The sequence below is a fragment of the Triturus cristatus genome, chromosome 2_1 (genome assembly GCF_964204655.1).
Source record: "Triturus cristatus chromosome 2_1, aTriCri1.1, whole genome shotgun sequence".
Lineage (NCBI taxonomy): Eukaryota > Metazoa > Chordata > Amphibia > Caudata > Salamandridae > Triturus > Triturus cristatus.
In genome coordinates, this window is record NC_140581.1 from 843,284,019 (window position 1) to 843,311,925 (window position 27,907).

Sequence of the window (27,907 nt, forward strand, 5' to 3'; positions counted from 1 at the left end):
CCACCACTACAGCATGTGGTCGGTCCTGTAGTAAGTGAGATTTTTGATTTATATGCATGAATGACAATTGTTGGTGGGGGGGCTTGATTTCATGTAGTGCTTGCTGCCATTGTGGTCTTGTCACCTACTAATCTAAACGAGAGCTGTGACTATTGCATAATTCTATGAAACTCTTTCGTTATTTACCTAGGAGGGATAATCTGTAGACTCCTTTAGCTAGAAAACCATACCAACTATATGTGTTGGCTGGTTAAACACATATAGTAGGCACATGAGCCTGAAAACAGGTAATTCCTTAAGTCCATATGCTTTATCCCCTCTTAAGTGGTAGTCCCTAGATCCTCAAAGCCCGTCCAGCCCTCAGAAACACAATCATCCTAGCTTCAGATGGTTCCGAACATCCTAGACAGAACCTTACCGTAACACACAAGAACTGGCTGACTGAATGCTCCCTTAAGCCTAAACACTCTGCCATGGAGAAGGCAGCACATGTTACGGACACTGACTGGTGTCTCAGATGCTAAACAGGGTAGTACCGGCCTGTAGGGCAAACATTGCAGGCAGCGAGCACAAATCTTAGCAGTCCTTCTTCCGTGCCTTGAATAACACTTCTTCGACATGTCTTTACTACAAGTTCAAAACTGCCCTAATGTGCAAACATGGCCCACTTTTTACCTTCGAACTCACTATTGGTGGCCGTTTTATTTTGGGGCCCGGCCCTGTTTTCTGTCCCAACCCAACCGTGATACTAGGCCATGGGCGGGCCGTGGGTGCGCGTAAGAAGAGAAGGCGGCCCTCAGCAGCATTTATTGTTTTGTGCCTTGCGTTTTGTGGCTTCAGCAAAACGGGACCAGGAAGTGTTATTTCTGTAGCACAGAAGCACAGCTCTTGTAGCCAAAATGCCATGGGTTATCTTGGGTTGTTGTGAAATGCTTGCAAAACGAGAGCACTTCACAATCCAATGAATGAATGAATGATTGTTTTTTTTATTATCTGTTCAGTTAATTAAAACCATTACAGTAAAAGCGAACGCTGTATAGAAGAATAGAAAATTTAAAAGAAAGACTCGTGTTTATATTTGGTAAAAAAAAAGTAAAGGGTTGTCGATTTCTTTACTTTTGAAGCAATCTTAGCACCCGACTTTAGCCTAAGATGTTTAAGCTAAAGCACGGGTGCCGCCATTACTACATAGAAGTAATAGACAGAAGAAAAAAAGCATGCGCCCGCTTCGAGAAATGACTGCCGTGGCGGGGGAAAAATGCTACCGCCGGCCACAACTTGCAGTGCATGTGCGCGAGTGGTGCGTGCGCAGCAGTAATCACGCCATATGGCGCCTCTGCTCAAGCGCGTGCACATGCACTGCAAGCTGTGGCCGGCGGTAGCATTTTTTGAAGCTCTTACTTTAAGTCTCGCCAGACCAGCGCATGTGCTGGGTCAGGCGAGACCTAAAAAGGGGGGCAAGTTCCTCAGTGCTTATCGGAGACGAGTCTGCTTGCTTCCGCAGGGTTTGACGTACCCGTTGCCAGAATTTGATTGCATTCATTTGCGGCCTTTAAGGCGACCCTGATCTGATGTGTGAATATCCCCAGTCTTGCTAAGGTCATAGTTTCTGTTTTGGAAAAGCACAAGGCTGACGCTTTGCTACAAGTCTTTATTCCGTTAACAATACAGATCGGGCGCAGGAGCCACCGACGTTCGTTGTGGAGGTTGGGGCAGCAGCATCGGAGGTGCAACCAAGGTTCCCTCATGTAGGAGCAAAAGCCTACAATTTGTGGTTTCCCCCCTGCGGGCCCATACATGGTTAAAATCAGCGATTCCTAGTGTGATTAGTCTCATAAAGAATATTTTGCTTCAGGCTTGTGGTGTGAGGGCCTCGCTTAGGTAGGGTTAAGCTTTTCTTGCCATGTAAGAGTTGTTCAATGGATCAAGGTGGGAGCTTGAACGGAGAGACTTAGTCTTGATCAAAAGATATTTTTCGCACCTATTTATCGCTTTTTTCCAAGCATTCAGTGGGATTTCCGATGAATGTAGACTTGCTTCCTCTATCTTCAGTATATTGATGGCTTTGCCAAGGCTTGTGTGCCAGGCCAAGCCTGTCTCCTCAGAAATGGATCTCAATTGGTGTCTTAAGGAGTCAGCTGGAGCCCTTAGAATCCTTAGATGTAACTTTATGAGCTCCCCCTGACACATCAGGTCTGGCCTCGCGAGTCCTAACTCCAATCTCAGCCTTGATTTCCTGGCTGTCCTCGGGATGAGGAGCACTGGTTTATATGCTTTGGCAGAGTTTAAGAAGGCGTCCAGTGACCCTGGGAATGCCAGATGGCCGTAGCTGATGGCTGGGAGCAGTTTTGCTTCAACAATCCAAGAGGCAATTCTTTGGCTGCTGGATCTTAATTTTAAACGTGTTTAAAAAGGGATTCCTTCGTGAAAACAGCACCTTCCCAGTGGCTCATTTTTCCCACACACGAGGCAGATGTCACACAGATGAGTGTAATTTGAGATCCCTTTGGGACAGTTTCTTCCTCTTCTGAAGCCATCTAGTCTCTGCCGCACGCCCTGCCTTTGTGCAGCCTGGGTACGACGACCCTTTTGGGAACACAATATTTAGCATTCAACCTTACAATGTGGAGAGTTGTTCTCATAAACACGGAAACCGCTCTGTCTGCCCTCCTTGGTCGTAGGCACATGTCTGAACTCCAGGTGACATGTCGGATTCTGATCAGGATTTCATTCACTTACCTTATGAAACGAAACCCTGCATTTATAATAATATAGCCGAATCAAATCATCCGTGACTAAGCCACTGGTGGCAGTTGGTCGGCCTTTTTGATGTAAAAAATGCACAGATGTTTTATGGGGAAGAAAGTGGCTGTGGGGGCGGTTTGAGTGATTTCAGTCCCATTAATGCGGCATTAATGTTGTACTGTGGGAGGAACGAGGGGTCTGAAGTGCTGTACTGCGGGCGGGAGCAGGCTGGAGCTCCTATCTTTCTAACAGAAGTAAGTCACTCCTTTTAGTCACAGTCTAAACAGGCTCCCCAGTTATGCAACAAATACACATGACCCTTAGCCAGGCTATTGCTTCTGAATGAAGCAACGTTTTTCATATCACAGATTAAAAACCTAAAACTTGATGTGATTAACAAGTTTCTTGAGGGGAGAGGATGTAGCCTTACGGCTAGAGCGGTGGACCTCGGAGCTGGGGAACCAGGTTCCAGTCTCAGCAACGACGCTTACCATCCTGTGATTCTGGGCAAATCTCTTAATCTCCCTCTGCCTAACAAAAATGAATGTGTTCATCTGTAACAAAGTGGTGCTCATGTAAAGCGCTCTGATAACTGATATCTTCGGGTCAAGTTTACGCAATATAAAACTCCACCCCCCCCCAAAAAAATACATATAATAGTCCATTATTATGGGAAGATTGTTTAAAATGGGCTTATATAAACATGCTTCGTTGAATACAACAGGCTAATACTGTGACTTCTTTTGAAACTGCTCTATCGCCAAATAAAGAGTCACCACAACTCACATATATCTTTATGCCCTTTCCACAAGGCCTTTTGGTGAGAATGGGCTCATCACCTCCTGAGTACATTAAGGAGGAAATATATACACACACACATGGTGAAAATATATAAATATTTTTTTTTTCCCCCCACCAAAATGCCACTGTTCCAACAGCCAAACTCTTGTCAGATTGGGTGCCTCCTTGACGTGAGAGTGGCTGCACGTATCAATACTTCCACCAAAAGCGTTCCAAAGGAACATTCAGGAGCACACAACGAATACCAAAGAATGTTTTAATGTACCAGGCAGACGCGTTTCGGCGACCATTCACCTTTATCAATGCTGGTTTCCTCAAGGGGTCTTAAATTACAAGTTCACTCATATGTACATAGAAACACTCCCATTGGTTGTTGGTTACTTCAATAAACCAATCCCAGTGCACACGGATTCAAAATTTCTTAATTACAGGATACCTCCCTAAGTGGGTACATGTTCCATAATGCACCGCAATGTTACATGCATTGATTTATTTACCATTGGTTGGCTTTGTCACTCATGTGTTTGCTTCTTATTCAATGGCTTGATCTGTCCATCATATCTCTCCCTTCCTGGGTTATAGCCTCTTTACTTATGTCCTTCCACAGCTCAATGTTAGGGAACTATGTTTTTCTTTTTGTTTAAGCACTCCTCAAGAGTGTTGTCTCCCTCATTTACTTCTCTACCCCCCTTTTCGGTGCTCTCTCTCTCACCCTTATCCTCAGCCACTTAGCCCTCTCTCGACAGTCTGCTTTTTTCCGACCAGCACCATGTTGCTCTCTCTCGCCTGTGTGCTTCCCTTCCCTTCCCTCCACCTGTGCTTCTCATTCCTCTCTTGTGCGTGTCCTGTGCTTTCCCCCACCCTCTGTCGCTTCCGCTCCCCGCCATGTATGTTGTTTCCATGTGCCCATACTAAAAATGCTTTCGCATCATTTTTAATTTTTTTAATTAGTGATCCACCTTAAATCGGTAAATAAAAACAGAAAAAAGTGTCCACGTTAAAGAGACGTTTTTTTCTATTTAGCCATTCTGCACAAAATTGGGCATGCTGTCCACCTCTAAAAACCATTGCAAAGGCAATAGGTCCAAAAGGCAAGACCTATTAGCTTTGCCAATGCTTGTTTAGGTCTGCCTTGACAGCGCAGTTACATACAAGACGTATTATTACCAATTTCTTAAAATAGATTGATCCATCTTCCAGTAGGTGCATCCATTGCAACGCGCTAGGGGCTACTTTACATCTGAAAAGTAAACTCAAGCATCATATTGTTGGTCCTATTCTGTTCTTTATCATCTAGATGCATTTTATTCACAGCAAGAGGATGTTTTTTTAACATTTCCCAGCCAATAGTGCAGGCATTAATGCTATATCCAGCAATTGTGTATGCATGCAATGCATGTAAAAGGCATTTGTGAATTCCTGCTTACATATCGTTGGTACGCTAAAGCCAGACATTTTGCCTTTGCCAATGCTTGTTTATTTTCCATCTCTCCTAGCCTGTATTACAGCCCAAGGAGAGATCTGCGGAAAGGGGTGGGCAAAGGCTATACAACAACATTGACTGTCCCAGTGTGCTACTTCTTCAAGTAGTTTTTCCCTCTCCCTCCCTATGCCCATACATGTGAGAGTGTAGTGGTGCATGCACATATTTTTTTATTCATTGCTTTTGTTGAGATGCCTTTGTTTGCCTTTTTATTTTTTAATCCCGCTTTTATTTTATCACCCCCCCCCCCCCCCCCCCCCCAATATGGTGCTGCGTTGGCTCATGCACATTTGATGCTCACTCTTTGACTTACTTTAGGAATAAAAGATGATACATTAACCATAAATAAAAGCACTGAATGACTTGTGCCTTTAAAATATAGTGAACTTTCTAGCGGTTTGAGAGGTTTTATATAACCTAAGTGTACTGTGAGAAAACCCTGTTAGATCCATGAAAACCCCCTTTAAGTTGCAAACTTGCACCTGTTAGCCCAGTCTCATAACATTTGAAACCCTTTACCTCTATGTACATACGTTTTCATACACCAAGTTTATTACAAAGTGGTCAAGCAGGGATAAAATGATCAAGTGCGCAAAGCGGGTTTTCCCTGTTGCAGGTGATGTCACCCTGAACTACTTGGCAGCATCTCTAAAAAGCATTGCCAAAGCCAAAAGGTCCTAAATGCCATACCTGTTAGCTTTATCAATGATTGTTTAGGTCTGCTAATTACATAGATAAATGCATTTTGATTACTAGTCTTAGTAGTATGTTTAAGAGAATGAAAGAATGCATTCTAAATTGTAGTATACCGTTCTGAAATGTGCTTCTTAATTCCCATTGAAAAGGTTTTCCAAGGACCGTCCCACAAGCAGAAGCGCTGGATAAAGCTTACCAGATAGACTCTGTGGTTGATTTAAATGTACCATTTGACACCATTAAACAGCGCCTCACTGCACGCTGGATTCACCCTGCTAGTGGAAGAGTCTACAACACTGAATTCAGTCCCCCCAAAGTCGCCGTAAGTACTTTTCTTGAACCTAGCATTTCATAAAAAATCGATGTGTGTATATTTTTGGGACTTTGCCTTGTATCGCTTTAAATGTACTTGGTGTTACCTGTGCATTACTGAGAGCATAGAAACAACATTGGAGCCATGTCTGTGTTTGCCCCACACTAAACTGTCAGCATTTAGAAAATGACCACCGTATATTATATGGGACCACACTAGGGAGCCAATTCACAAAAGCATTTATGAGTATGGTACAACATACATTCGATGAACCAGTCTCGAAATGTCAAACATCCTACTAGTAAAAGTGCAAAGATTTACGGTTCTTTCTATATGTACTAATTGTATATGTATAATCACATTGTATTTCCATTTTAAATGTTTTAGGGACAGTTCACAAAGGCATGTAAGGATACCTAAAATACTACCACAGTAGTACTATGTTTCAGACTCGAAAATACGCTCCTAAATGTCACAAAAATACATTTGCTATAGTTCGAAGAGATGTTGGTGCGGTGCCTTATGCCTTTGGCGTGGCTAAGCCAAAAAATAATATATAAAATAGTAACACAGAGAAAGCTACACCAGTTATACTTTTTAGTATTTTCACTTACAGAGCTCACAACATGTCTTGTGCATCCGTCACATTATGTAATGTGTTATTTCATTAAAATGTAAGAGAATTCATATTTCAAAAAGTATGTTACTTAAGTGGCTTAACCTGACGAAGTCAGATCTTAAAACATAGGTGAAAGGACAAGTATATTTCATCCAATCCATTGCATATAGTTCAAACACTTCATTTGTTTCAACCAGCATTAAATTCGAACCAGTTGAATAGCCTGTTATGATGCAAGTAAGACCATATTATGGTCCAAGAACCCTGCCCCATGATTTACAGTATATAAGATCTATAGAAGCATGAAACAATGAAATGCTTTAGAAAGAAGTAATCATAAAACAAAAATGGATGTTACATTCTATGGACGGTTCTGAACAAACATATGAAAAAAGTCAGAATGAAGCAAATTCTTCACAACAACCTTACCCCATACAGTTGCCTACCCACTTCCATAAACAGATCTCTAACTAAGCGCATAGCCTTAACCGTTAGCAAAACAGTACCCTAAACCTTGAATTTAATTCTAACCCAAACGATAACTCTAAATATAACACTACTCTTGTCCTTAACTGTTGCCCTAATCCTGACAATAACCAGAGTCCTAGACCTAAACCTAACTCTAAACTGAACTCCAATCATAAACAAAACCTTATCTCTAACTAACACCCCAAACGTTATAATACTAGTCATAACCTCGTCTCCCCTTTGCTTAGATCCCCTCAGTAGTTCGTTCTCTGTGACGTGTTAAACCTTTAAATACTTTGCCTTGCATACTAACAGTAGCAGCTGCTTTGGTACAGCAGTGGTACAGCACGGGGGAGGGGCTTAAAAAAAGGGGGGCATGGAGAAAATTAAACTTACCGCCTCACCTCCGTCCTTCTTGCCACAACGCAGGAACAGGAAGCACCCAGGCGTCTCCGACTGGTAGCTCATGAGCTACCAGTAGTCTCCGACTGGTAGCTCGTGAGCTACCAGTAGATCTCCAGCTATCTGTGAGTAGCTCACCTGTGTGCAGTCTACTAATGTAGGAGCTTTAGTTTGGCTGAATTATTATTTGTATACCAGAATCAAAAACCATGTATTCGAGATGAAAATGTGTATATTTTTAGAACTCATAAGCTGATGTTTGAGGAAAATGATTACATTTTCAAAATGAATTTAAAGCTATTATTTGAATTGGAGAGATGGATTATTCATATTATTACCTTGGTGCCAAGGGGGTTGCAGCTATGATCGTTCTGTATTACCCATGTAGATGCATTCAAAATTGATAGTGCTTTTATATCTTTACTGCTGGCAACCCCACCCAATGCACTGATGTGATCCCTGTTGACAATCCTGGATGGGGTGGTCACCATCACATCACTAACATTAGTAGCTCGGTATGATTTTCATTGAACCTAAGTGTTGGAAAACGAGGCAGCATCTGTGAGGCCTGCACAAATAACTTGACTACATTTGTCCTTCACTGGGAACCAAACACCCAATTGTAGCGTCTGACTCTCAGAGGGTAGCGTTACAGAGCAGTCTGAGGCTTACTCAAGGGAGGTGGTGTGGGCTAGTAATCGCCATTTGCAGGTGCGCAGAAATAACACTCAATAATTGATTGTCCAGTCTGTACTTCTTTGCTTTATAAAAGTAAGAGTACATTTATTAAACACACACACTACTCAATACTATGCACCAATTTACAAATATACTTAAGCTGTTGGAATTACTTTGTGACATTGCATAACATCTCCACCCCTCCCGCAGGGGGGGGTGGGGTCCAGTACCACCACTCCCATGTATGCACATCAACTTGCCCCCAATGCGGTTTGTTGAACATAACCTGGAGCGAGGGCCCTGCGCACTGGCACCATCCCAGTGGCGACCCACCCCATTACCTCAACAAGCATTAAAAAGGGGTAAACCTGCCTTGGTGACACATGACCCTGACTGAGCATCTCCTTCTGACCATGAAGTAGGCACCTCTATATCTTAAGGGCTAGCAGTCTGGGGACTTCCCAGCCCCTAAAGGCTTCACATATGAATTCACAGGATTACGCATATACAGCCAGACACCCTAGCAGGACTGTCTGGCAACATAACCCCACTTGGCTTATGACACCACCTTACACCAGCACATAACATTAAACAAATGAATTTCAGTCCCTCTGAAAGAAATAACCATTAGTAAATGCATTTGGGTGCAGTTACACCACTTCACCTCCAGGGGATGCCCTTTTCCAGACATCCCGAACTCAGCCCTTCACTCCATGATGCACTTTGTAGTACACCCTCAGCTGTAGAACATAAGTTCCAACCCAGAAGGTGATAAATGCTGGCTGAGCTCTTGAGGGGTTATTCTTTTAGATGCCCCATGAAACTTATAGGGGTACTGTTCTACTTTATGCTGGGGGAGGCTGCGGTGCTCCGGCAGCCCCCCTGCGCTTCTTTCCACACATGAGGGTGACCCCCTCCTCCGGGGGCCACCAGGCGCCAAAAACGATGTTCTCCCCATGCCTTGTAAGGCATTATGGGGCGCTTCGAGCACCTTCCTACACATAGTAGATGAGCGGCTCTCCCTCTGTGCCGGGGAGAGCCGCGCTGGTGTTGCTAGCGGCTTCGCCGCTTCTTCTCCCTCCGGTGGGGGGCCCGGTCCCACCCGGACCTCCAGGTGATGTTCGGTGGCTCGGGGAGCCCACCCCCTGCCGCTCCTTCCGGTTTCTGGGGTCCGGTTCCACCCGGGCCACTCGCACCTTCCGACTTCCTGTTCGGGGTCCCGGTCCCACCCGGGACCCCTGCCTGCCTCCATGATGGAGGGCAGCCCGGGGAGCCCACCCCCGGCTGCCCCCGCCGGCTCGCGGCCCGGCCAGCACCCTCGCGTGCTGCCGCGGGAGCTGGCCTGACTCTTCTCGTCTGCCCGCTCCAGCGGGCAGACACGCAGCCTCCTCCATGGAGCGGTTCTACGGGGGGGGAGTGCGACGGCACTTTCCCCCACCTTCTCCATACTCTGGGCCCAGGGATGGGGTCCCGGGCCCCCGAACATCTTCGGGGGGGGCGCGACGGCGCTACCCCTCGCTCCGCATCAGTGGGGGCCAGGGTGGGCTCCTGGCCCCCTGCCTGGGGCCACCTTCACGGGGAGCACGACGGCGCTCCCCATCCTCCTTTTTCGGCGGGGGCAAGGGTGGGCTCCTGGCACCCCGCGGGGGTACCTTCACGGGGTGCACGACGGCGCACCCCGACTTTCCTTCCTTGGGGGGCAGCCCCCGGGACCTGACCCACCCCGGGGGCAGTTTCCAGACCGGCGGCGGAGCCCCACGTGCTTCGTCGTCGGTCCCATCAAAGGTCGTGTACCTTCTGGGGGGCATATCTCAGCCCCCAGGGGTCCGATCTCCTCCATTTTTGGGTCCTCTTGCTTCTGGTGGCGCCCCCCAGCCACTGGGAGCACTCTCCTTCGCCCTCCGGGTCTCCAAGAGGGTGCCTTCTGCAGGGAACGGTCTTCACTGGCTCCCTGCGCCAGCCTTTCGCCTTGCTCTCCTTCTGGGCTCTCTTCTCCCTGCGCAGAGGCCACTGCTCCTGCGCACCGGTCCTGGACTCTTCTTCTGGTGCTGTTAGGGTCTGGGGGCAGTCAGGGGGTCTCTCCTTCCAACTGCCTATTGTGCCAGGCTCCAGCACCTTCAGCCTCAGCAGACCACACCCCAGAGAGACCTTCTCTACCTGTGCAAGCACTTTTTAAAAGTTGAGTAGGGGGCTGGCAGGAAGCCTCTGTTGGTCCTATCAAACAGCGACACATCACGTCCCTGCCCCTGCTCCCTCCTTCTTGTCCAGCCTCTGAGCTTGTTCAAAATGGCGTCGTCCAGGGTTTCTGGCCACATGTCTCTGAAGCCCCTTTCGCCCACGCTGCCTTCCCTCCTTGGTTCAGCCTGGTGCCTGGCACCCAGTGACAGCTGCTAATTGATGAGCCTGTAGCCCCTCCCATCATCTCTTCGTGGAGAGGAGGCCCTAGCTTGTGGAAGAAAGGTTATCAATCCATCCAGCTGAGGTCAGCCCTCAGCCTGGGTCTGGTCCTGGCTGGCTCAGAGAAATATGACAGTTCTGGATGACCCAATAGCAGTACAAATATGACTTTGGACTCTGCAGAATACTTATTTTCACATTTGCTACACTGGACTTAAGTGCTTGTCCGGAATCTGTAGGCCTAATGGAAGCTAATCTAGCCCATGGCTCTACATTCCCATAGGGGAATAATGAAGTGAAAAAACAGTAAGCCACACTGACTTTCCCTGGCATGTTTCATCCCAGTGTATAAAGCCTATTCCATGTCGCCACCCAATACTGCATAAGTCCTGCCACACCATTCACTTTGTAGCTGCTCCTGGACTGCGCACGCTAGGAATCTCCCCTGCGCAGCCCGTATACGTGTGCACACGCATGTACACATGTGTCTGCATTTAACCAGCCCGGTGTCCCTTACTCCAGCTGCTGAACAGTGGCCTGGTCAAGCCAGGGGAACACCAGTAAAATCCCCATGCAATCTCTTACATCCTGAGTTCACTGTGGGTGAGTCCCAACTTCTGAGGCTCCCCCACAGTAAAAGCTCAACAATTAGGTGCTCAAAAAGCGAAAAATACGGGCGGCCCATAGTGTCAGAACCACCTTCTAACTAAGTAGCTCTTGTTTCACAAAAGGTTGGCGACCCCATCACGGCGCTCCTGATAGCGTTGTGATTAGTCTGAGCGCCGTGGTTCGGCGCTAAGATGGGAACTGGGGGCCTGTGCATGTTTTTCACCCAGGCTGTGCACTACAGCCGGTGAAGAACATGCAAAGTACGCATGACTGTTTGGCCGACCCAAGACAGACGGCCAAACCATCATGCGCACTTGGAGAGTGCGTACCACTTCTCCCCTGTTCCGAGGGCAGCCCAGCTGCGCCCGCCCCAATCTACAGAGCCGCTAAGGAAAAATAAAATGATAATTACATGGCGTTATTATTATGTTATTTTTCTTAAGGGGCGATGCTCCTCCGCATTAACGAAGGAGCAGCCCCTGCATACTAAGGCTTGCCGTACAGTGTCCCCTCCTTTCATCAACAAGAAATAATCCCATGAACCCTTCCTCTTAGACTCTAGATATTGCCCAGCCTCACCACAGGTATAATATTCCCACGGCCATGTTTGTAAACCAAACCAACCTTTGTTTCACAGGATAGGCTTCCAGCTTACGTGACCCAGCCACCCTTACCGTATCTGAACTCCACCTTCTTTACCTGCCATCAGAAACAACATATAATTGCTTCCAAATGATGATCTATTTTTGGTATTTGTCTGTCCATCTGGTATGTAGTGTTTAAAGCCGATTAAGTTAGCAGCCTGCATGCTACAAATCCTGTAAATATAGTTCGGATGAAAAGAGAAAGAATCGAAAACAAGGCCGGAAACGTGAAGTAGTTTACTACTGAAAGGAGAACAGTGCTTTCCTTTTTTTTTTTTTAATTGTATTTTATTTGGGGATCACAGTTGCAGGAACATAATACAGTAACCAAAAAAAAAAAAAAAAAAAAGTTCAGTACATACAATATACAATATAATACTGGTATTTAAAGAAAGTACAATATGACTTAACTACATCCAATTTAGACTTATTTATATACAATTTGTATTATCGATTTTTCCAATCCTCAATAGGTTTCCAAATTTCGGTACCGCGTATTTTTGCTTTAATACCTTTACAGGCAAAAATCGCCATTTCCTGATTACACATCCCTAAAAGCCTAGTGAGCCAGATCTGAAAATTAGGAGGGTCGATATCTTTCCAGCGGGCAGTAATTATTATTCTATACACTGATGTACCGAGGAAAAGAGAAATTTCTTCTGCTTTAGTATGGTTGAGTGTGTTATCTTTACCCAAAATATATAATGTAGGTGATTCCGCTACAGGGTGCCCAAACACTTTCTGCCAAAAATCAGCAATCATTGTACGCAACGTCGTTAATTTATCACATTCATATATCATGTGTATTAAATTAGCTGCTGTTCTACCACACCTTGGACAATCTGATGTAGGCCTTTTCCCCCAGGAGTGAAGTTTGGCCGGAGTAAAATATAAGTCAAAGATGGTTTTATAAAGTTGAGCCTTCAAATTAGATGCCATAAACACCTGGGTCGATAAGGTCAGAGATGAATCAATATCAACATTAGGATTATTTAATTTCCGAGACCAACCTACTTCGGTGGGTTCCAGATCATCTTGTCTGTTTTCTATTAAAATATCATACAAGTTGCCAATCTTTGACTTAGATCTCAACATGCAGTCAATTAAAGGGATAGTATCCAAAGATATATCAGCGGCTTTCAAATTTAAGATTGAGTTAATTTGTATGAATTTAAATACACTATTCATTGGGATCGAAAATTTAGATTGTAGTTGTTGAAATCTAGGCCCATGTGGGGTAAGTAAAAAATCTCCTAACGTTAATACTCCTAGATTTTCCCAGAGTCTAGAGATAGTGTCATACATATGAGGTGGTAATATTGATGAATGCCATAAGGAAATATATCTATTATATTTTGATATTTTCATGTATCTCATAATTTTTCTCCATAAAAACCAGGCGTTTTTATAACCTTAAATTTCACTTTCTTAAAGTAGGAGGGTTCAATCTGTTTGACTAACAAGCCATTGGCCCTTTCTCCAATAGATAATTCAAATATTGAAGGTATATAATTTGTCACTCCTTCATTTCCAGTTGGTCTTCATCTGTTGGAGAAGTGCAGCCCATAGGTATAAGCTCAAATCCGGAATTGCTAACCCTCCTCTAATAACGGGTAGGGAAAGTTTCTTGGTAGATCTCCTAATCTTCCCGTAGCCCCACATGAATTTACCCAGATGGGATTCGAAGCCCCTTAAGATTATGTCATCAACTAAAAGAGGGACCGCACGAAAAAGATAAAGAATCCGTGGCAGAATATTCATTTTAAGATAATTACCCCTTCCTATGATCGATAAATGTAGTACATCAATCCTTTTCAAATCTATCTTTATTTTCTGTAACAATGGTTCGTAATTAATCTTAATTATCTCCTCTATTTTGGCGGTTATTCGAACTCCTAAATAAACAGCGGAATCGACCCTTCTATAATCAGCAAAGTTAACATTATTGGTACATATAACCATCGTTTTATCCCTATTTAAGGAGTAGCCAGATATCTTACCAAATATTTGAGAAATATGTTCTATTGCAAGTATAGCCTCAGTTGGTTGTGGTGTCAATACTGCAACATCATCAGCATAAGCTAGTATTTTTGTATGATGTTGACCCAATATTACCGGTTTGATAGCTTCTGATTTTAGCAATTTCAAGATAAGAGGGTTTATATAGAGGGCAAAGAGGATAGGTGAGCATGGGCACCCCTGCCTAGTCCCGCGAGATATTTCAAAGAGTCCTGATTCTTGCCCCATTGCCACTACCCTTGCTCTAGGTAAAACATACATAGCCTTAATAGCTTTCATAAAACATGGTCCAATATTTGTTTGTTCTAATATGGCCCACAAGAAAGCCCATGATACCCTATCAAAGGCTTTTTCGGCGTCTAGGAGGATCATCGATACCTGATCTCCCGTAGCATTTGCGGCATCGAATAGCGTAATAGCACGTCGGGTGTGATCTGTAGTACCTTTGTCCGGAATAAAGCCATGTTGCCACGGGGAGACCAAGCGTTCGACGACCCCCCTGAGCCGATTAGCCAGAATCTTAGAATAAAGTTTCGAATCTGAATTTATAAGGGAGATAGGTCGATAAGACGAGGGAAGATGGGCCGGTTTGTCTTTCTTTGGGAAGACTACTATGTTCGTTTCTTGCCAAGATCTAGGTGGAATTCCGCTTACCTGAGTCCCAATAAATAAATCGAGTAATAGAGGCATTATACTATTGCCCATAATTTTATAGAACTCAAGGGGTATTTTATCCGGCCCGGCTGCCTTTCCCGTTGCGAGTTCTGCTAGGGCAATTTCCAATTCAGTTTGCGTTATATCTTGATCTAATTCAAGCCTCGTGATATTATCTATAGCTGGTCCAGTTTCCTGCTCAATTGCCCATCTAGATAAGATTTCTTTAATTGTGTGAGAATTCAAAGAATCCTCATTTTTATATAGTTTATCATAATCATTTTGGAAAACTTCTAGAATCGATTCTGGCGTAGTGTATTTTTGGCCTTCTTGTTCGATACATGCAATAAAATTAATAGATTGAGTCTGGCGAGTTCGAAGTGCCAACTGCTTACCCACCCTCTCCCCTGTTTCATAGATCTTATTTCGGTGTGATTGGTATAGCTCAGCCTGCCTTTGGGTGAGTTTGGTATTTATCTCAGCTTTAAGTATCGCCATTTCCCTTATAGTTGGACCACCATCCATACCTTGAGCAATAATCTTGATATGTTTCTCTTCTATTTCCGCTAATTTTCGTAGCTGTAAATCATTATAGCTGACCTCCTCTTTTTTCTGTCTGGCTACATAACTAAGTGTCTCTCCCCGTATTGCAGCCTTGAAACAGTCCCATACCATTCCTCTGGATGTGCTATACCGATTATCTTCAATAAATCTTTGCGCCCAGTTTTTCATATAGGCTACATAATCGTTGTTTACCAGTAGTTTCCTGTCAAAAGACCAATTTGAGCGGGGTCTATAGATGTTATTTATATATACAGTAAGTATAAGAGGGTTATGATCCGAAATAGTTTTTGGTAATTTACTAATTTGTGCAGTACTCGCATGGGTTTTTGATATCCAAATATAATCAATGCGAACATATTTCTGGTGAGGATGAGAAAAATATGTATATCCAGGGTCTAACCCCTGCTTCAAATCCCATAAATCAACAAGGCCTAGGCTCTCTTTTAATTGGACGGCGGCATTAAATACCCTTGGCTTATAACCAGCATATATTAATTGATTTTGTGTCAATAATGTATTTTTTCCAGGGAAAGAAATGTTAAAGTCTCCACAAAAAATCAGCTCCTTGGGCCAGCTTGAGAGTTCAATCTCAAGGTCATTAAACATTGTGGGATCGTCGTAATTAGAAGCATAGATAGAGCATATTGTCATTCCACTTTTGAGTTCGACAATTGCCCATCTACCTAGAGGATCTGCCAATTTGCGTGTTGACTCTCCCAAAAAGGTTCTTGCTAATATGGCGACCCCCCTTGTCCTTGTAGTTTGGCTAGTACAAACTAATAGGTTATACCCCGGAGCCTTTAATGCTTCTCGCTCTGCCCAAGGTATATGGGTCTCCTGGAGACAAATTATGTCTAATGAGTTGGATCTTATTAACCCCCACATTTCATCCCTTTTTTTTCTGTTATTTAACCCCGCCACGTTCCATGAACACAGTTTTATTTTCGCCATATTACATTGTAGTTGAGTTTCGAGCCAAGTCTACTTATCACAAAAATAAGAAAAGTCCTAACATCTTTAATTTTAATAGCCCTTTTTCTATTTTTATTATCATGTTTGCAACTGTGTCCACCCATATTTTTTTTAATTTTTAGCTCCCTCCCCTTCCCCCCCCCCCCCCCGCTCACAGTCCCACCCGCTAGCCCCCCACCCCTTCCCCACCTATGAGGCAGCCTGGGTTTTGACTCACCCAGTGGTGGATGGCCGTGTGGTCCGTGCACCTGAGTTTGCCCCCTGCCTGATTCTGTAACAATATCTAGGTTGTCGTCCCTATCTTAACTAATAGTAGATACTCAGCATATTCGTTTATTTTGTTATTTCGATATGCATTGCCGAATATTTAAATCATATTATGTCATTTTTATGTTCATGTCATTTATATAAAGAGTTTATAGGTATCAACAGATAATTGTATCTTATCTATTGCATGATGTTCTTCCTTGTCACTTCAGTTATCATTGCTTTGTTTCAGTCTCTCTCCGAGATCCTTAAGGTATGCCTCCGCCTCGATTTCACTTAGAAAAGTTCTCGTGGAGCCTTTGTAGATTACTTTTAGACGTGCCGGATTCTGTAGGGAAACAGTAGCGCCCAGTTTTTCCAACGGACCAGGAGGATCGTTTTTTGATTTAGTTGTCCAGCACGTATCAAGGTGCTGAGTGGACGCAATTGTCCACCCTGGGCCGCCTTTAATTGTGTGGGACCCAGTGTACTGCTAAGTTTAGGTGTGTCGCACACCAACACTACGGTCACTAGAAAGATTAAGGTGCCTACAATTGCTCCAAAGTGACTCATCTGTTCCCGCGTAGTTGCATATCACTGCTGACATATCATGTCTTGTCTTGGATACAGCAGCCCTCTGCATTACTGGGCTCCACGACTGCCCTGAAGAAGTCTATTTGTAATGGCCGAAACGCGTTGGCTGACCACTCTACATGTTGTATGTCACACTAGAATAATTTGTGAGTCGAAATAAAAGGAGAATTTGAAGAACACGACATTGGATACAGATCTTGTATTTTGTGGAATTGATATATAGTGGTGCACCAATTGCGTTTTATGTTGAACACTGTGCAGTCCAATTGAGGACCACACCTTGACAGTGGGTGTTTATGATCGGGTGCACACATACTTTCTTGGGGGAATTCCCTCTATTTACTGTTCTTTGGGGATAGCAGGTTAGGTGCTAGTAGCTATAGGGCCTCACAGTCAATTGTTGTTCTTTACTCATGAGATATTTTTCACTTGTTGCACAGTGGAATTCACCTGCAAATGTATTCAAAGTGGAAATTTCAAGGAGTATTCCTGAGACTCCTGAAACCAAGGTAAGTCTGCAATCTACTCCAAAGTTAGGAGTACACCAACAGCAGTAGAGATCTTACATTTTAAACACTGAGCTTTGTTAATCAGACCCTAGAAAAACATCTTGGTCTTTTCCAACAACATTAGTACATCTGGTCACTTTAATGGGCAAAACTTAATGGACAAAAGACTCCAGCGAATGACTCCTGAATGGTGAAAATAAAAAAAAGACAGTTTTACTAACGTCCTTCGGGTAGACACACACATAAGTCGTAGGGAAGGAAGTTAATTATGAAGGACTAGGGGCCTTATGTACTAAATATAGATAAGATAAAAGTGGATGCAATTTGTGCAATGAAGTTTACTGAATGCATTTGTATTTTGCAAACCGACCTATGTACTAATAGGTCAAATAACAAATTACCAAATCGTACTGAGTCGCAATTCGACCCACCTCATAATATGTCCACATTTAGAAAGAGAAAGGGTACTTTGCGGGCCCCTTCTCGGTTGCGAATGGGTTACCACATCCTTTGAGGTGGTGGTAAAATATTAATGTTTTGCTACCGGATTTTGTTTGTACTTGGAAGGGACGCCATTTCCAACTAAGGACTTCTTATGGTTTCCTAAACCCATTAAGAGATGGGGAAAATATCTTCTGCATCGTTAAATGGGTTTAGTACATTTAAAAAAAAAAAAAAGTTTTAACATCTGCAAGCTGATTTACCAAATCAGAGGGAATGAAAACGCAATCATCCTTTGGACAGGAGGCCTTAGATTGCTTATTTCACTTTGCCAGAGGGCACCCAACCAAAGCACTTGATACTTTTACCTCTACTCGTGATAAGTAGATCAAGTCCAAAGAAACAAATTGGGAGTAAGTTACCCAGCAAGCTGGCACTCGAATGCCCGCAGTTCACCACCTAAAGCCATGAGATGTATTGCTAGCGTTTACAACCACATGCTGTAAAACGTACTAGCCCTGGCTCATTTTGAAATGGCCAAAGCAGTCTTCAAATCATTGTTTATTACCGCCCACTCCATTATGCTGGCGTGAACAACAACAAAACTGTGGCAAAACCAACAGATCTGATGAGCCAACACAAGTAAACTCAGGAATGCACATATGCAATTTACAGGCACTGCAGTCACAAACAGTTTTATCATATTAAAGCCTGGCCTATTGGCTTCGCAATGCTGGAAAAAAGTAGAAAAAAGGCTCTTTCTTTAAAGAATATATATAGACACCTCTGGTATTCATTCATTCTTACAAAGTGATTCAACCACTAGGAAAGCACTGTTCTGGGTGCATTAGGAGGCAAGATGGCGTCGCTGTGAGAGGTCGCTACTGCTGCTCTTGCCCTGATGTCGATTTCTTCTGTCGTATGCTGTCGTCTGCGGCTTGTTTAACTTATGGAAAATACCCCCCGAAAATACCCGGAAGCTAGCTGACTCTAGGTGACTTGATATGTCTAATTTCTCTAAATGAGAGGAATATGGATTTTTGGGCGTTTTCTGAATAACCGGGCTGTATGGAGATGGAACGGAGAGGAAAAAGGACCGGCGCTCTCCGTGCTGACAGGAGCTAATGGGACCAGAGGAATAGAACAGAAGAGCACTAACACTACCTTGCTGTAGCTTGCTATTACCCGAGAAGCCGAAAAGCCGCTGAAAAGTGTTAACTCAACTCAACTCTATCTATGCCCTCTGCCTCACCTCTGTCTCACTTCGTCTCACCTTGTCTCACCTCGACCTCGACTTACACAGGGGGACGATCCGGCTGGCTGATCAAATCAAGCTAATCGTCAATCCACCAAATTACTAAGTCATCACTAAGTCATCAAGCGAGCAAGTTAGCAAGTCAACGAGTCATATAGCTCCGCTCTATCTCCATAACACGCAGGAACTCTGGTGGATTCTGCGGCTTAGCGTGAAATCAGCGTGAAATCAGCGAGGGGGGAGAAAACTCGACAACAAGCGAAAGACTACAAGACCGTAAGATATTTACCTATGTGTGTATCGTTGTCTGTCTGTTGTTCTATCGGGTCCAGGTACAGGTCGGCATCGACTTGTGGTTCTCCCGGTCCGCTTCCCGGATTGTGCGTTCCCGCTCCTTAGCCTGGTCTCCACTGGTCTCTTCGCGGTCTGGCTCGGCCCGGTTTTTGCGTCATACGTCATCTGCGAACTCTCTAGGCGCGTCTAAAATACACACTCACTCTGACGGTATCAACAGCATTGTTGAGCATAGTTGAGCAATAATCGGCTTTCTCAAGCTTTGTCAAGCTCCATGTATCTCATCACAGCTGGTGAAACCAAAATAACCAAACTAACCAAAACAACTAAAATAACCAAAATAAAGGTGGGGAAAGGCGAAGAAGCGGAAATAACTAATCTATCTGGGAGAAACAAAACTAATACTGCTTTGTATTCACTACGAGCCACAAAAGGTACCGGCATCAATTCCTATATTAGACCTATTAATTCTAGCGTACTGCCAGTGGTTGTTCCTACAGCAATCTATCCTAAACCAGAGATTCTGACAGCGCCAGAGACATTAATCACTCAAGGTATCTCAAATACGACAAATTTATCTAGCTCCTCACCCGGATCTCTCCCTTCATCCTATCTTTGTCAAATAATTATAATAACTGCGAGAACAAGGAAAGTGAGGAAAGTGAGTAAAACAAATAAAAGGGCTGAAGAGGTAGCACAGATCTCGTACCGCTCATCAGTAGCAAGGATGGCCGGGAATAAACTGAAAACAGCAATGGCAAGTCGGAATGACTTATCAAATACAGAAAACGATACTCATGGAGGGTCTGATGGACAAGGAGAGGCAAATATTAACAGCGGAAAAGATATTTTGTTAACTCCTGAGATCCTTGGTCTGGAAGATGCTACTCAAAATCAAATCCATAATCAAACCCTAATTCATACAAAGGTCCAAACTAAAATTCAGGTCTTGGTAGACCAAGAGAAACACCGGAAACAAAATAATCAAGAGAGAGCAGAGAGCTCAGATGGCGGCGCTGGAAATACTAAAGAAACAATCAATATACAAGGACCACTGAAAATAAAAGAATCGCTAAGACGCCCCGAAACCAGGGGTTATAAGCCAATGGAAAGCAACGATGAAAGGAAAGAAATCAACTCAAGAGTCAGCAATAAAGAAGGAAAAGAAGGAAAAGATAGAGCCCTCGAGTATGAACAAAAACTTCATAAAGAAAGAGAAAAGTCAAAAAGAAAAGCTCTGGAAAGAGAAAATGCAAAAGAGACGGAAAAGGAAGAAAATACGGAAATAGAGCAAACGAGTAATGAGAATCTTGACCTCTTGGCAAAGAAAAAAAAAAGATTAGAAACGATTAAGAATTTAAAAATTTCAGCCAAAACTTCCGGCTATATACCAGACTCTCAACCAAGAATTACAAACATATTTAGTCCAGCGATCAAAGTTAAATCTCAGACTTGCTCTCTCAATGATACAGTACCGACGCTAATGGATCAGCAAGGTGCAAACCATGTAATACAGACTCAAGACCATCCTGAGAGGGACGCTCTGAGAAAAGAATTAAGCCCAGGTCCTCACATGGATGCGTATTCAACGAAAAAATTAATGAAGGAAGGACCTGTCACAAGAGAAATCTCCGATGGATCTGAATCTGAGATATGAAACAGGAGTATCCATCACAAGTGAATCGAGCGAGGAGAGCGATATGAGTGATGAGCTGAGTTTAGATGAACTAGTCGGAAAAAGATCCTCTATTACAGATCTCGAGAAAAGAGATATCACTATACATGACATTTCAACAATAAAAAAATCAGGAAAAAAAAGGAATAGACATAAAAGAAATCCAAAATTAAACTATGATGAAACTACAGATCCTGGTAGTACTACCGAACAAATCATAGGTAGAACTAAACCAACACGAAAAAGCCTACACGGGAAAGGAAATCCTGAATCCAAAAGACTCGACAACTCCATAGCTATACGGGAAGATTCGGAGAAGACGAAACAAAGAGAGCCCTTACTTAGCGAAGTTCTTAATTCAATAAAAACTTTTCATCACGATGTTAAAAAAGATAGTCAAAGGAACCATATTGCCATCAAAAAGCTGGAAGGTGCTATCAACAAAGTGGGCACCACATGTTTGGAGATCTCTGACAGAATGTGCTCTGTTGAAACCCGGGCAGAAAATCTGGAATCAGACGTGGGTAAACTACAAAAACAGATTAAAGAACATGAAGGTTTAATTAAGGACCCAATGATAAAATCGGAAGATCAAGAAAATCGAGCTAGAAGGAATAATATTCGATTTCTTGGGATACCAGAGGGCTCAGAGGGAAACGACCCAAGAGGCTTTATGTGCAATTTGCTAAAATCAGCATTCCCGGAGCTTAGCTCTTGGGATATAGACAGAGAAGTCTGTAGAGCACACAGCTTCCCTCTGTTCCTACCTAAACGCTCAGATAAACCATCGCAATATCCCAGGGCGTTCTTGGTTAATTTCGGAAATTATCTATTGCGTGATACGCTATTTGATCTGGCGAGACCCACGGCGACAAGAGAATACAAGGGCTCTAAATTTTGGAACAACTCGTGAGCAATTTATGCTTTAGCTTATGCAACGTTTTCTTTCACCACAGGGACAATTTTGCTTCTCTGTGGAGAAACATATATTCTTCTGTACACCCATTAAATGTGGGGGTGTTCCTTTTCCTTACCCACTCTGGAAAGACCCATCATCCTGCTTCTAAAAGACATACGTAAGAGTGCATGTGCTTAGCTAGTGTGGGACCTCTCCGCAAATTGATGCTAATACCCACAAATGTCGGCGTTGGTCGATGCTCACTGCAATTTGCACTTCCATCTCTACTGGTCACAGTCGCAGCGGTTTACCAAAACTTGCACATGCAGCAATACAACCACACTGGCCGTTTTTCATTTTCCTACGTGCAATTTTATAATATAGGATTCATCAATCATAATTTTGTGAATCTTGATTGTACACCTCTGTGTTTGCGCACAGTAAGTAGAAATTAGTTACCAGTTTTGCAACATGAATCTGGTATACCTTCACATGGTGTGCATACCACTGCCATCTATTGGGTATGTGGAATTTTTTTCTCAAGTGTTTTTCTTTCCAAAATTCTATTTAGTCAAAGTGGGCATAGACCGAATTGTGCCTCTGTAATGAGACGACTAGAACATCGAGATGCGAAACCACCTTGCTGCACTTTTCTAAGGTATTTTTAGATCTCTCTTTCCGCCAGCTGGTTCTTTAACAATTTGAAGGAGTGGAAGATTTTCCAGGTACAAAAGAATATGGAAATTGTCGCAGAGCATCAATTGCCATACCAAGAGGACAGCGCCAAATATAATTTTTTACGAACATTGATTATGGCGGGCAATTTGTATGAAAATGCATATTGTTTTTTTGTAAATTGTGCGGCTCCTGAGGCTGAGGTCTTCGGTGTGGGGGGGGGACGTGGACAGGGGGGCAGTCGTGAATGCAACTTTTAAGTTTCGCACATGAACAAGTTCTCTTGGGTAGATGAGTGCAAAGTTTGTAAACAGTGTGCATTAAGAGATCATCTGGAACAAAACTTTATGGTCTGCAGTAAACTCTGATCCAGGATTTTTCATGCTTGGAGATGTTGAAGTAGGGGAGCCATGTCTTCAGAGAAGAGAGCTTGCTCAGAAAACACGAAATCTGCAAAGGAGGAGTACTTTTGTTGGATGGACGTGCTATATTCTGATGAGGAATTCTTTAAGTGTCACACAACTGATTCCTAAAACGTGGGCACTTTTACCAAGCATTTGCAGAAAAACAGCAGATCTGTGCCAAAGTGAAGGTAATCATGAGGTTGACTTCGCTAAGCCTCAACAAATGTCTTTGAAGGGCCCTGTTCAGACATATAAACAATCCACCACATCAGTTGAACAGATGTTCCCTGAGAGACCATATCCATCCAAATCTTTGATTTGAAAGACTTGAGGTAATAGATATCTAAATTGTCATAGACCCTGATCATAAGCAAAAACAAGCATTGACATATCCAATAGGTCTCGCCTCTAGGACCTTATACGTTTTTGTCATTCAGCACATTATCCTGGGTACTACAACATCTACTGTTCTTTGAACGTGAAAGTTTAGATAGTAATCGGCATATTCGCTCCCTAGTCGAAACCTAACAATGTCTAAAAACGTTTTTGCATTCTAAAATGGCTGCTTGTGCTCCCCCTCAACCAAACTGCTTGTCACTTAGTCTATCTTCAATGGTGGTATATATGAATGACAATCAGCCCTCAGGAAATCGGATACATTTGCCAAACAGGACCCTTTTTAACAAAACTCATATCAACGTACATATTTGTAATTATGCCTTGTGGGCATTTTGTAGCTTTCTTTTAACCTCCTTTTCTGAAAGACAACATACACAATTCTTACTTCTCACTTGCAATTGGATTGTATTTCTTTTTTAACCTAGGGATGGCATTTAAATAGATTAACGTATTCGGAATCGGAACTGAAATGACCTTGAGGGGTCATTTGGGTCTGCTTGATAATTTAATGAGCGCTGAAAGCGGGCTTGACTGGCATTGGACAGGGACTTTGCGTAGCTGGCAGCAGAAAATGATGATTGTTGGCTCTTGCTCATTACTGTGTCCACGATGTAAGCGATCTGAAGGTGTGCTTCCCGGCTGAATGGAAACTGTTTGTCACACTATATTTTTTTATTCAGCTAACCCGTAGAAAACCTGTACAGGTTGATGATAACAGACACATTTCCCTTTCTGTCACAACTCCCAGTTGTACAGAAATGGAGTGACTTGATATTGGAACGTTGGAAAAAGTAACAAGTAATGACTGGTGGGTGGGAGAGGGGAAGAGGGATGGACGTGGGGGAGGGTGGGTGAAGCAGAAACGAGGAAGGGCGTGGGGATGAAAACAGCAACGTGAAAGCGCAAGAGGGTGGGGACAAATTTGAGGGCAAGCAAAACGGGTTGTAAAACATTCTGAACGGTAAGGAAAAGTGCAACATGCTTTGAGGCTACAGACTAAAAAATACTTGTTTTACTTGATTAACCCCTATTCGATACACACATCTGTTCTGTCACTGAAACAGCCTGGGAGCACTATACCAACAAGAGGCAGCAGGTGGATATGCAAGATTCAGTGAGAAGCTCCGATCGGGGATGTTGGCCTCTGTTGTAGATTAAACTCAACGCTACCCTTTGAAGTAGATGGAATTACCTCAGAAATTAAACAACATTGTAGTCGAAGCCCCAAAAAGAGATTTATTGCCAACATGGCCATAGGCTATGATAATTCCCCACGGCAGAAGGAAAGGCGATCGATCTCTGACTCATACCACTGCTGGGAATCAACAGCCTCGCATTTTATTGCTGGCTGGCACTGCTAACGTCCTGCACAAGTCACAAGCTGCAACAGTTGAGCGGGGATTGCACTAAAAGTGTTGTCTCTGCTCTCATCACTGCGAGATTGATAGATGACCGAGCAGGCAGTAAACTGGCACTGAGCCAAATGAGAGGGCGCTCTTCATGCCAAATGAGGATTCCTTCTTCCACATGCTTTATAGAGCCAGGGTGGAACTTGAAGGAATGCTCTTCGAGTCATCTCAAGCACACGATGGTGTGCGGTGGGGGGTTCAGCAGCGAGCGGGTAATGTGTTTCTAGACCCACTGGGACCCCAAGTGAATTGCATACCTCACTGCTACAAGATGTGCAGAGGCCATGCCATGGGCAAGTGGGCATCATGCTGGTGTTCTAACCATTTGCGCATCCCTGTCTGTTTGTGCCCTCCCTGCTGTCAGAGGGAAACTCATAAATACCACTGCTGCCCTTACGTTTGCAGATCACAAACATGCTTTGCTTCAAGAATTCTACTTTTGTAATAGAAACAAGCGGAATTAAAAGGAAGGTGAGCTCCTGCTTCTTGTGCTCGGCACTCAGCTCATCCGCACCGAGGATCTGTAAATAGAGCCTTATTATGGTGTCTGTGGGGGTGTGTGGGCGGGGTCTCCCCATATATTTAATGTTAATTAAGAAAACAAACGTGAAAGCTGAGTGTGTTTGACTAAAAATGATGCCATCATTGGGGTTTCGGCATAGTCTTTCCCATGTATGTAGTGTTAACAAAAAAAAAAGTGAATCAAAGTAAACAAAACACAAACACTTATCAACACGGCACCCAAGGTAAACAAGAGAGATTGGCGACCGGGAAGAAAGATGAAATGTGGCCGTGGATGTTTCTTTAATCAAGCCAGCGCACAAAGTAAACAAAACATGAACACATCACTACAATCCACGAGCAGAGGCAAAAAAAAAATTGTGCACACAAAGTAACATAAATAACAAAAAGAGTAAGACCACATGTAACGGGCAGTATCCATGGGAGGTTACAAAACACCAAAAGGAGGGACTAATTCAGTAAACCAAAGCTGGCATTTTCGAAGGGCACTAACAGGAACCACTCAAAAAGATGGAAGGTGTTCGAAGCCCACATTGTAGATACAGCATGTCTCAAAGAGACAGCGCATGCTCTGCCTACGCAAGACCTAAAATAGCAGGTTTGGCCTCTTGGGCCCAGTGAAAATAAATGGAATTTTGAAGAACAAAACTCTGGAAGCTGTGGGCAGACTTATCAACAACAATGCAGTCTATAACATGTGGATTGCCAGTGCTATGGCAGTGTTGACTAAGTAAGGCAGAACTCAATGGAAATATATAGATTATGTATCTGATCACATCTTAAACCATTACAGGAAAGTAGCAGAGGCTGTTTAATTAAGGGTGCCAGAATATTGCAATTACCACAGTATTATCATGCCTAGAGCAAGTTTAGAATGCATGTAGACCCCTGTACTACAAATCTAGCTAGGAAGCAGTGTAGTGCTGAACACAAATTACAAATGTTTAAGTGCATTAGGAGAGGGAGGATACCTAATGGTTGAGGTAGTATTGTTCATTAAAGAGGTGTGTCTTCATTTTCTTATTGAATGTAGGATGGTAGGATCAGTTCTGATGTCTACTGAGATGATGATCTAGATCCTGGGTGCATAGACTGAGAAGCCTTGTCTTCTGGTCTGTTCCTTCCTACTCTTTCTGCTCTTCCATGTTTCCAGATGATGATGTCTTGGCACATGTTGAGCCATTGTCTGGCCAGTTATGCTAGTTTCTTATGCAAGCATGCTGGGGTTTTGTGTTGATGGCCCTCTTAGTGATGCCGCTAGTCATGAAGATGATGGAGACCTGGAGTCCCCTTGATAACGGAATCTGTAGTGTTTAGGATGCCTTTGAGGTGTGCAAGCATGGAGATTGTCATTTTCAGACTGTTTTCAAAGTAAGCACTTGGCATCCAGTTTTGAATTAGCTTGCAGAATGTTTTAGGTCACCGAATGTTGTTCAGTGAGGTTATTTTGGGTTATAGTTGTGTGCGATTTTCGTATTGATAAATCCTGATGTCAACTATGAGTAGCGTAATTGGGTGTTCCTTATAGAGGTTGAAGATTTATCCTTTGGGTACATTATTGCATAGATTCCTCTGGTCATGGTTGTATGGCGTTATACCTGAAATTCAGGGCCAACCACACCTATAATATATAAAACCTGTTAACGTGGTCATTGTATTTGGAAAATGAACTGATGAGACTGTATAACAGAGAAAAAAGGTATCTTTGACTGCACATTCCACAAGTGTTCTTGCAGCCGGAGCACAATAGATTAGTGATGTTTTCTTTTTTGCTTTCTCTTGGCTTAGCCACACCCACAGCAGTTTACCAAGTGGAAACATCCTCAAGAAAACTAAAGAGCATTGAGTGATTGAGGGAAGGGTGACTCTACATTGCGCTTTCCACCACCACTCGCCCAAATCAACTTCTATTCATCAGATCACCACGATCATTGAAACACTCATGTTCCACACAGACTAGCGGAAACCTATCAGATTGGTCAAATGATTGCTGAATACAGTACAACAAGATTATTGTATCTACTTTGTACAAAAACCACAAAATGTTAGGAAGCTATACAGAAACGTCCACCTAATACTCCCAAGGAAGGAAATGTTACATTGCTAAGTCAGTGTAGGTCACATGTGGTAGATAACCCTTAGCCCCAGGTATTGCAACTTAATTTCAGGAGTTGGAAAATTGATATGTGGCCCATGAATCTCCCAAACTGACCTAGAAATGATCCACATTAAGAATAGACAAAACTTCCCAAGACAATAAGTATATTTTCCCCAGGGCCAGCACACACACAATACTTCCGGACTGCTATTATTAGACTTGTTTTTTCCTAAAGAGTTGCAAAATAACATTATATGGTTATTTACATAACAAACCACAATCCGCAGTAGCAATAAACTTTAGAGAACAAGTGGTGCACTCCCTGTATTTTCTGGTACCAGTGAAGAATGAAACGTGCAGCCTGTATTAGACTCAAGAACACTAGACGGGCGGATTGGCACACATCTTCAGGATGACCACATCA

General features: G+C 43.3%; 1 protein-coding gene across 1 annotated transcript in view; it reads left to right on the forward strand.

Moving 5' to 3' along the window:
- Positions 1-27,907, forward strand: part of AK3 (adenylate kinase 3) — a 100,511-nt gene that overhangs the window by 58,272 nt on the left and 14,332 nt on the right. The window contains exon 3 of the mRNA XM_085632928.1: positions 5,875-6,047. Within this exon, the coding sequence (XP_085489054.1) occupies positions 5,875-6,047 (173 nt within the window). The remainder of the gene's footprint in view (positions 1-5,874; positions 6,048-27,907) is intronic.